Source organism: Pseudomyrmex gracilis, unplaced genomic scaffold (assembly GCF_002006095.1).
Source record: "Pseudomyrmex gracilis isolate BER0280 unplaced genomic scaffold, ASM200609v1 scaffold_1077, whole genome shotgun sequence".
In the NCBI taxonomy this organism is placed as follows: domain Eukaryota; kingdom Metazoa; phylum Arthropoda; class Insecta; order Hymenoptera; family Formicidae; genus Pseudomyrmex; species Pseudomyrmex gracilis.
Genome location: NW_018021661.1, coordinates 28,892 through 40,016, shown reverse-complemented (window position 1 = coordinate 40,016; position 11,125 = coordinate 28,892). Strand labels below are relative to the sequence as shown.

Below are 11,125 nucleotides of genomic sequence, written 5' to 3'. Positions count from 1 at the left end.
TATCAGGTGAGAAATTTATAGTTTATTGTTTGGAAAACGATACCAATAAATCGCAGCTTCTGACAAAAATTAAAAAAATAAGACAGTGTACAGGAGCAAAAGTTACTGACATAATATTAACAGCTTTTGCTGCTGGGATAATTAAATATTATTTACGCGTAAGTATAAGACTACTTGAGCTAAATGACGCCAAAATGAATTCTTTCTATGTAAAAGATTTCTTTAAATGTGCAAATATACAAAAAACAAAGTGTATATCTTTGTTGCAGATGAAGGAAGTAATACCCAACGCAATATCGGTTCTCATACCAAGAAGACTTTCTATGTATAATGACAACCTAGTACTGACCAATGATATTTCGATTAATATAGTTAAAAGTTGTTTAGTCAACGCGAATAAAAATGATGTTTTAACGTCACCTACAAACTTTCGGTTCTTTGAACGTCTTCAGAGAACTACAATAATAAATAACAAAATTAGAAGTAGTTTAGAAGCATCGTTAAATTTTTTCCTTTTGGAACATTTACTGGGAATTTTGCCGGGGGAAATTCTAAAACTTCTTATTGCAACTCACAATCCCACAATGGCATTTAGCAATATAAAAGGAATACAAAGAAAACTTTCTATTCAGAATCATCCTTTAAGCAACATGTTGTTTTGGATACCGAACAAGTATAGTATATCAAAATTATCTTTTATTTTAACTTACGTGTAAAAAACGAATTAGAAATATTCCAAAGATATTAAAACCATTCTTATATATAATATATAAGCTATATGTACATATGTATATGAATACATATAGTAAAATTTATATTTTTAGAAATACAACCGGGTTGTCTTTAAGTGTAATTACTTACGAAGGCAAATTAAATCTGTCTCTATTGGTTGATAAAGCAGTAATAAGAGATATGAAAGTAATCAGAGAAATACTAGACGAAACTATATATGAAATAGACTCTGCGTATAATGATCTCGCAAGTTTCGAAATCATCGGATCGTTCAGTGAAAACACTTGTGGAAAAAAATAGGTAAATACAAATTTCGATTAAGTTTTGATAATATTTTACTTTTCTGTGTTGCACAAAACAATCAGTTTTATTTTTATTAGTAACGATTTAAGTGTAAGATTAAGAGACACTTTTGTATATTGTAGGAATGTGTGTTCTAAAACGTAAAAACAATTTTAGTTGTGGGCATACTCTATATCTATTATGCACGTAGTGTGTATAAATGTATATTTATATAGCAATATCGTGTTTATGTGTTTTTGAAAATAAATTTATTAGTATTAATATTGTTTTTTTTTAATGGAAAACAAAGACCTTTATGAACGTCGTAATATCGACTAATCAATCTTATGTAATATTTGTAATGATACTTATAAATGTAAAAAGAAAGAGTAAAATTTTTTCCCACATAGCTACAACGACCATCTTAAAAAAATGTAATTTTGATACTTTTCACGAAAATTAACTTTTTTTAATAAATCAGGTTTGTGTTAAAAATTCCTAAAACTGTATACAGTTTATGTCAGAGTTGCATTTGATATAAAAATACATGCTTCTATTATTGTGATTTTTAAGTGAATATTTTCACTGGTACATATATACTAATAAAAATACTCGTTCAGTTAGACTCAGAAGCGTTAGATCTAGGAAGACAGAAGCAAAATTTAATGTTTTCTAAGATGTTTTTAAGTTACGTGTTTCTCCGTAAAATATTAAAAAATTGCAACCCATTTTTTGGCAGGTTGTTGGCAGGTTTTATTTTATAAAATAAATGACATTTTATAAAATAAAGGACAAAATGACTATTTTAGAAACAAAATAAATTTAAAGGACAGAGCAACAAAATAAAGGACTGTCCTCTTAAATATAGGAAGTATGGTCATCGTACACATAGCACGTAAGAATATTATTAGGTATTCCACGAATCACTGAAAATATTACTGGCAATTACATAAAATGCCAGTAATCGTTTTCGTGCCACTGCTGCAATATATTACTGTCAGTTCTTTTTCGTAAAAACAAATATATGGAACTTTCATCCAAAAACAATTGTCACTCCCTAGGTATAATTACATAAGTGTCACATACGGGATTTTAAGTTTATTACATGGTAACACTTAGAAAGTCATGTTCTTTATGGTTACCAAATATTTAAAAAAATATTTATAAATAAGATAAAAATTTAAAACCGAAAAATTTCTTAACTAGGGAAACTATATGAACCTTTAAACTTTCAAACTGCTCTTCTCTAAAAATTGCGGTTTGGAGTTACGAGATTATATGTAGAGAGTGACGATACAGTGAAAAATCAGTGCGATTCCTACTCATGCAAAATAATGTATTCTTCTCAAAAGTTTTATTGTAGAGATATAGAAGATAATAAATAATTGAATTCTAAATCATTATTTTTCCGTGAAACAACTCTTTATACGTGCTCAAATTCTATATGTAGGCATAATAATTTTGCATGAGATTGAAAAGATTTTATATATTATATTTAATTAAACATCATCACAGACATAGAATATGTCCATATATGAAAGATTTTTTTTCTAGACTATTATAAAAAAAAACTAAGAGAGGTAGCATACAAAAAAAATTTTTTTTAATAAAAAAGAAATAACATGTGATCAAACTAAGTGGTTCCAAAGCACGAAAGTTTTATAATTTTTAAAATAGTCTGAAATAATACGTCGCGCGGAGTTTGCATAAAACTCACTATTGAAAATCAAAGGTTTAGATATTGATTGTTTTGTGGTAGTACGGAACGAAATTGCAAAAATCACAGTTTTGATATTGATTGTTTTTTTGTTAATACGGAACAAAATTGCGTTTTTAATTATACTGACATTTGCGTACTTTTTACACAAAACAAATTGTTCCGCAGATTCTCTGCAAATACAATCTCGCAACTTTTGCGAGAGTCACTCCGCTTAGCATAGCGAAGTTCTTGCTCCGTTACTTCAACGAAGCATCAACTCGCAACTTTCTTTCGAAAATCGTTTATCGAAAACGGAACGGATCGGAAAAGAAACGTCAAAAACATAGTAAAACATTTGACATACAACATATTCGAAATTTAAATTAAATTGAAATAAAACGCATAATCAAAATTCCTACGTAAAACTTTTCGTACGCGCACTTTAATTTCTTTCGCAAGATAGATTCTATTACTAATACTTAAGAATCGTGTGTATTTCAATAATCGAAACTAAAAATCGCAGTAATAGTAACGCTAAGTCGTTAAAATTAAATAAACATATGTTAATTTCATGTTTTCCCGATATACTTTTTGATAGTATGTCTCTAAAATTTCTAAATTTATCGTAAAATTCTCGCGAAAAATATATTCTCTAAAATGTACTCGATAGTAATAAACCACAAAATTTGAGTAAAATTGCAGTAGTTTTAAAGTCAAAAATTCGCGAGATCTAAAATAGATTTCATACACGATTTGCATGCACGACCGCGATCGCGTGATTTCTTCGCAGTTGCGAGGTCCAAAGCGTCGATTTCGACGCAAGGCGAATTAAACGTTCTCAATTTGTTGAATGTAAGAAATCGTCGAAAAAAAACTGGTATAAAATAATCATTATATGAAGCAATCTCAATGGTTTGGAAAATAGAGTAATCAGTATATCGTTTAGCAATGTATATATCTTAATATACATTTTTGATAAATGTATAAAAAAGTATTCTATATTATTCTCTGTTATATTTTATTTTCTATAAGTAAATTAGATTCAAATATATAAGTAAAGCGCGAAAACTATAATTTTATTTTTCAAATATTTGGTTTTTCTCGACGTTTCAAAATAAATAAGCAATACCTACGTATCGCACTGATTTGAAAAAATACCCATCATTTACCCTAAAGATCAACTCACGTGCGTTGGCCACTTACTGCGACAATACCACTCTGTAACATAATAGAATTCTATCGTTAGACTCAGAATTTGTGAAAACAAATTAGATATATTATACTTTAATAACTTTTACATGTAGTATATATAATATTAAAAACAAAAATATACCTTCATGCCAGCATTTTCTTACCCGAACCCGGCTCCTCCGCTACCGCAAACACCGCCGTCAGGAATACAATCAGCGTCAAAAGTCCACAGGAATATTGTCCGGATTGTGTCTTTTTTGGCACTTGATTACTTTCCCATGCGTAATTAAGTGAATTTCTTTTGTATTTTTTATAAAAGTTATTTTTGATAATATTAGATATGACTTCACGATGAAAAATGTCACGTAAAGCAAACTATACCTTGCTGTTATAAGATTTGTTTTTTTGTAAAATAAAGTATTTTACGTAATTCTTCTCAATGACAGTTAAGATAAAAATGGTACCGTTTGCACTCAAAGAGAAGAATTCGAAAATGGATAAAAAGTTGTAGATTTACTGCGGTTCTCTTAATAGAGAGTATTAACGAAACTCTAATTTGTAAAATATTAAGACCGTGTTATAAAATTCTTCCGATAAGATTGAAGTAAAAAGTATATATTCCAATATATGTTACATACAATATGTAAAAAAGAAATGATTATCGTTAGAGGTGAACCGATATATCGCTTTATGTATTAAAACAATTATTTTAAAAAATAAAGAAATGACAAAGCGGAAGACTGATAAGTTATATTCGCGACATATTTAATCGCGATACACGCGGTAGATTTACAATAACGAAATTACAGTAAGTGACGAAGAAAGAACTTCACTTTTGAACTTGAAATCGCGTACAAACTTGATACAACGAAAAAAGAAAATCTTCAAATCGCGCACAACCTGACAACACGTCCGTCATTTTCAAGAGATCGACGAGATCTGTAGCTACGCGCTGAGATAAGAGTAGAGTTTTCCTTTGCGCGCACACATTCTCCACTATGCGCTTTAGAAAATTCTTTCGCAGCGGTTGAGCGGTTTCCCAAGCGTCAAAAACACTCGCCGGTTGCTAAAACATTTCAGTCGTTGAACATAACACGCTTACTTTTTTTTAAAATTTGACATTTTTCACATTCTTAGTTCTCTTTCTTTTTCCACATAGTTGAGAATATTACGTTTTCGTGTAACATATTTTACATTGATTATTCAATTACGAAAAGATATAATTTTATCTCGATTCCGAGGTGTTGCGTTTTATCGGCGTGACCGATCAAAAAAAAGTTCTTAGATACTACATTCGCGAAACATATTCTCACGTAAGAAAGGAACTTTTGCAATATTTATTGAAATATTAATTGGAAAGAAATTGCCGAATGAGCGCAGCTAGACCGTGAGAAGTATGCTAGACTCGTGCCAGCGACGAGTGTCAGACAAAGAAACAAAAAGAAAAAAATTGTTTGTTGTTAATTTTTTTGTTGCGTGTGACACTCGCCGCTGTCACGCTTACAATTAGAGTTTACATTTTACGGTCAACATTCAGTAAACGGCTCTACACGACCAATTATATTCATCGACTAGTTTAAACTAATTGTATTAATTTGCAGAAATGTTGGAAACATCAGGAAAACAAGTTGCTGCGCCGCAGGATCATTTTAAAAAACAACGCTGTTAATAATCAAGGAATAAAAATTCTTTTTTATTGACTAGTTTCGTGAAATGCACATGTCAGTTATGTCCTACACACGCTCAAATGCAGAATAAAAACGGTGTATATTTTATCTTTAATTTATCGTGCATAATATATTTATACCAAAATATTTATAATAATTACTTTTCCAGAAATATATTTTAAAGAAATAATTCGTCAACGAAACTATTTTAATGCTCAATTGTGGCAACCGTCTGAGGATATACGAGACATAAAAACTGCTGGTCTAAATCAAGCTCCTAGTAACGGCATTCAAAGACAAGAATCAGTTTTCTGTTCTTTTACGCTTCCGTTAGAAACGGAACAACAATTAGAAGAGGTTGTGCAATTTTTAAGAATTCAGGCTAATTTTAAGATATTGATAATATTTTGTATTAAATACTATAACCTTATATATTAAGTATTATAACCTTAAGGTACAAATATTTTATTTATTTCGGTGTACTTAATGCAATTATATAAGGAAAGGTTGCCAATATTGGCTCCTCGATTAAATCAGTGTCTGTAACGCAAGTCTTTATAGGTATATAAGTATACACAAAAACATATTTATGTGTAAATATACATGCGTCATGCATAAATATTGTATATGTCTTTATGTAATATGGCGTGGCAGAACGACTACAGATGCATTCGCTCACCTTCGTCACAACCGAAATCCTCTCCCCGCTGTCCTGAGCCTTTCGCCGTCACCTGAGTATATAAGGTGGCAAAAATCGCGAGACGAGAGAACTAGTTTAAACTATTGCAAAAAAAACTCTTCAGTCAGGAGTCGAACCTGGTATCTCCGGTTTTACGGGCCATCGCCTTTCCTGTTAGGCCAAATAACAAAAGAGAATTTTGTCTTGATCGGATCAAGTCGATTTGTCAGGGCGAGTCTCTACGGTCAACCGGCGAAAAAGCACGCGGTCCTTGATGTTACAAAGAACGCGAGAAATCCGCTCAACTTGACCACTGGTAAATAATTTGTTCTGGAGGATCGCACCTGATTGATTAACTTAGATAATAACGCGTGTGTAATTAGTCTCGGCGGCTTTCTACCTTATCGAACTCTGCGGGCTATCGGATTTCGTGATAGTTATTGCGCTAAGATTTTCGTATTTATCCTGCGAGGATCCATACACGAACGCAGATGCTATCTACTTTATTATATTTCGCTAGACAAGGGTCGTCGAAAACATTCTCTCGGAATAAGTGTTATCGGACTGTTCGGGTTACAAAAACTCAGGTTTTTTTATCGGACGCAAATATCGGCGGCAATCTTATACAATTGTACCGCAAATAACCAAAAAGTTGAGATATCTTTTGTGACATAGCGTTTAACGCGTGCGGCCGCTTTACTATTATTGTAAGCGGCTGATCTGACGTGTGCTGCTTGAGCAGGTTGTTGATTAGGCGTGTCGAGAATTCTAGCGAGCCTAGAGTTACAAGCACACGAAGGGCGGTTCTCGCTTGTTTGCGCGTCCCCACCGCTTCGATCTCTCGTTGCTCTCTGCTCGATCTTGTAACTCTGAGCGAGCCTCTGAAGCCTCTTGCACAATGGACGGAATAGCGATAGCGATAGAAATAATACCAGTTGTAAAGAGTTTATATTTATAAATAACGATAGGAACAGCGGAATCTAACATACAAAAATACACATTTATCAATGCAGATCAGAAAATCAGAATAAGCAATAGCGATAAAATTTCCGACGAGTTGGAATTCTGTGTTAAAAACTGTGTTATTTCTATTGCTATCGCTATTCCTTCCATTGTGCAAGGGGCTTGACGCAATCGAGATGTTTGTCTCACGCAATTTTGGCACCTGTTTATATGAACAACAAGAATCTCGCCACATCTGTTAACCTTTAACGGCGACACGAAATTCTTGTAATTCTGTCTTTAACGATCGAATTCTAAAATAAGTTGCATACGGATCTCCGAAATATCTTAGCTAGTCCATCGACGGACTCCGAACATTGTTTCTTTTATCTTGTATTACCAATTAAGGCTCAAGAATATATTCATCTTTTATTCAAATTACATAGTTTCGCGCATTTTCATTTTGATTCTCACGACTTATTTTTCCTCTGACATCACCTCGCCCCTTTTTGTTCGGATTAGAGCTAGCCGGTCCGGATTTCTTACACGAGTCGTCCTTAAATTGACACGCGAGCCGCGTGTCTGGCGCAAAACTAACAGCTTAACACAATCTTGACGATCTCGGGAATCCGGATTCGCTTCCGAGCTCAGAAGGCCGGTGACATCAGTCACGGCGGAGACAAGCCTTTTTCTCATTTGCAGCGTCATTGCGTAAAAAATTACGTTGCAATATATAGTGTATAATGTTTCAATAATTTATATATGTATATTAATTATAATATATGTATATTTATATTATATATGTATTATATATGTATATTATATATAAATTAATTATATATATATAATTAATTTCTTCTGTATGATTTCTGTGTCCGTGAGTGTTCCTCTGAATACGTTCTACAGTTGGCATATATCTATTTGTTATAATATATTTATTTTTTATATCTTTTTCATCTTATTTATATACGGTTTGATCTATTCATTTTTTTATGTTTCGATTTTTACATATATTTAATTGTATACACAATACTACATAGATATAATAGAATAAAATAATAATATAATAGAATAATATTTATTTAGTGGCTAGATATAAATATTAATATTAAATATACATATAATTTTTTAAACGAGACTTTTTACAATATACGTTCCTTCCATTTTTACCGGAGACATTAATAGATACATCTACTAAACACACATATATATATATATATAATTTTATAATTCTAGTTTAATTTTTTTTTTATAATTTTATTTATTACACACATATATATACATATTAGTTGTTAACGTTAGATATTTAGTAAATGGCCAATAGTTTTACGTTTTGAGAAGAAAAGTGAAAAAAAGAGTAGTTACATTATCGACACGACGTAGTTGCAAACAACCAATTGCTACTATTTAGTTCGTACGGCGCTCGCTGGCGCTACGAGCAACCGCCCCGCTTGCCCTTCGATCCCCGCGTCTACTCCGCGAATTTTTGACGCCGTCTGGGCTGTGTCCAGTTAGGCCTGGTTTATGCGGGCAATAACTGTTAACTTATGCCGGAACCGGTAGAGTTTAACTATAGGATTCCAATACTTCTGTTTATACGCATTCGGCAATTTCGTATAAACAGAAGTATTAAAATCATTTAGTTAAACTTTACCGGTTCCGGCATAAGTTAACAGTTATTGCTCGCATAAACCAGGCCTAAACAAGATGGAACGAACTAATGCAGGAAATGCCGGAAATACAAGAATTGAAATGCAAGGAATAGCAGGTAATGAAAGAAGTTAAGAAAGTGGAAAAGAAGAAAAGAGAAGGTGGCTCCCCGATGTGTTGCTGAGCATGCGCAGTAGCAGACAGTTGTCTGTACTTTCTCAACTTCTTTCAATTCTTGCTATTCCTGCATTTCATATTTCTATATTTCCTGCATTTTCTGCGTTCATTCGTACCCTCTTGCTTAACTGAACACAGCCCTGTACATGCACAGTTTTGCAAATGGCATTCAACCCTAAAACCCTATTCCCTTGAGCGGATTCCCTCCCAATGAACTGTAAAACTCGGGACCACTTTTGTATCATGGAATTCGATCTCTTTCCTCTTACTTCGTGAATATAACTCACGCATGAATTAAGAGTAAGCCTGGATCCTCATGCAGACACTGGTCTAGTTTCCACCGAAACCCTTAATTCGGTTTCACTCCGATACTGATCAAATTTAGTGTTTCGTTTCCATTGGAAGTAGAGTAAATATAGGTCGAAGCGGAAGTAAAATCAGCACAATTTGACAGGTTTCCATCGACTTGAATTTGATTCTACGTCGCATTAGGTGTGAATTAATGCTTCGGTGGAAACTAGACTACTGGCGCTTTAGCACCAGCGCTTAAGTGCTGTTTCAACTGTTGAGCAAAGCTAATGAGAGCTGTCAATGGGTGCGTTCAGACAACTCAACAGTTGCACAACGGTTGATAGATAATCACTTCTGATTGGATCATACTTTTGAAACCGCAGCAGATTTTGAAGAACAGTCCTATCATAAGTGATGATCTCTCAATCGTTGAGTTGTCTGAACGCACCCAATCTTCATGACAGCTCCGGTGCTTTAGCGTCGTTTACTCCCACTACCCGCTTTTCACCAATCAACGCTCGGTGTCAAAGCGCCGGTGTCTGTATGAGAATCCAGCCTAAGGAGATCGAACTCCGTGATATAAAAGTGGTCCCGTTTCTAATGCCTAATTGGGAGGGAATCCGCTCAAGAGAATAGTTTCTTACAATTGGACGCCATTTGCAAAGTAACGTAACCTGACCTTGACTGAGTTCCGTTTCACGCGTATAGTACACGTTACATATAGTATAGATAAATGCGCGCATATGCGCGCGCGCGTGAAACGGAACGCAGCTCTGTCAGTTTTTAGTTAATATTACGCAGCAATTCTTTGTCTGACACTAAAATCACTTTCTGCTTTCACAAAACCAAAAAATGTGTCGTTTCCAGTTGTAAATTTCTAATTTGAAGAAGGCAGCTCAACTAAATGCAAATTTTTTTGCAAATACTTGAATTTATCTGCTGCTTGTTCCATTTCCATTGAATTTCTTTCCATTATACTCGTGAGCCTGAAAATGTTAGTTAGCTTTTTTACTATTAATTCCTCAATGTTACTTTTTTCCATTATTAACCTTTTTGTTTATCCGATTTTGCGTATCTATAATTTTATTTTCAATTACTTAAAGCGTTATAACACGATCACGTAAAACAGAAAACTATTAAATCTTTTATCACTTTATTTTGTTGTATTGCTGAGAAATTTCTACATTAAAGCCCCTTGCACAATGGACGGAATAGCGATAGCAATAGAAAAAACAAAAGTTTTAAGCCTCTTGCACAATGGACGGAATAGCGATAGCGATAGAAATAACAAAAGTTTTAAAGAGTTTATATTTAAAAATAAAGGTAGGAACAGCGGAATCTAACATACAAAAATACACATGTATCAATGCAGATCAGAAAATCAGAATAAGCAATAGCGATACAATTTCCGACGAGTTGGAATTCTGTGTTAAAAACTGTGTTATTTCTATTGTTATCGCTATTCCTTCCATTGTGCAAGGAGCTTAACAGTCAACCACGGCATTGGTTATGTTCAGAAAACTCACCGGTTGAAAGATCATCACTTATGATAGGACTATTCTTCAAAATCTATATCGGATCCAGAAGTATGATCCAATCAGAAGTGATTATCTCTCAACCGTTGTGCAACTGTTGAGTTGTCTGAACGCACCCATTTACATTTTATGGGTAAGTTCCACTTGCCGTTCGCAACGCTCACGGTCATTCCACGAACTCGCATGTTCCAACTTCGAAACCAGAGAGAAACCTGAGAGCGGCCATCCTATAGTAATTTTTTACGACGGTTTCAGCCGCTGGTTTTAGCCGTATTTCCAC

The 11,125-nt window shown here is 33.5% G+C and overlaps 1 protein-coding gene and 1 long non-coding RNA gene across 4 annotated transcripts in view; one reads left to right on the top strand and one right to left on the bottom strand.

Annotated features, from left to right (window-relative positions):
- The first annotated feature begins 33 nt into the window (after positions 1-33).
- Positions 34-7,187, top strand: LOC109861838. 3 transcript variants are annotated; one of them, XR_002251030.1, is made up of 5 exons: positions 34-158; positions 270-673; positions 825-1,032; positions 5,506-5,667; positions 5,741-7,187. It is a non-coding gene; the product is annotated as an uncharacterized LOC109861838 (long non-coding RNA). The 3 variants fall into 3 exon arrangements; XR_002251031.1 differs by lacking the exons at positions 5,506-5,667; positions 5,741-7,187 and adding an exon at positions 1,754-2,679; XR_002251029.1 differs by lacking the exons at positions 5,506-5,667; positions 5,741-7,187 and adding an exon at positions 1,158-1,741.
- A 2,512-nt stretch (positions 7,188-9,699) lies between these two features.
- The window catches only part of LOC109861841 (ankyrin-3-like), a 13,906-nt gene continuing 12,480 nt past the window's right edge, over positions 9,700-11,125 (bottom strand). Inside the window, exon 8 of the mRNA XM_020441673.1 lies at positions 9,700-10,296. Within this exon, the coding sequence (XP_020297262.1) occupies positions 10,243-10,296 (54 nt within the window). The 3' untranslated portion in view covers positions 9,700-10,242. The remainder of the gene's footprint in view (positions 10,297-11,125) is intronic.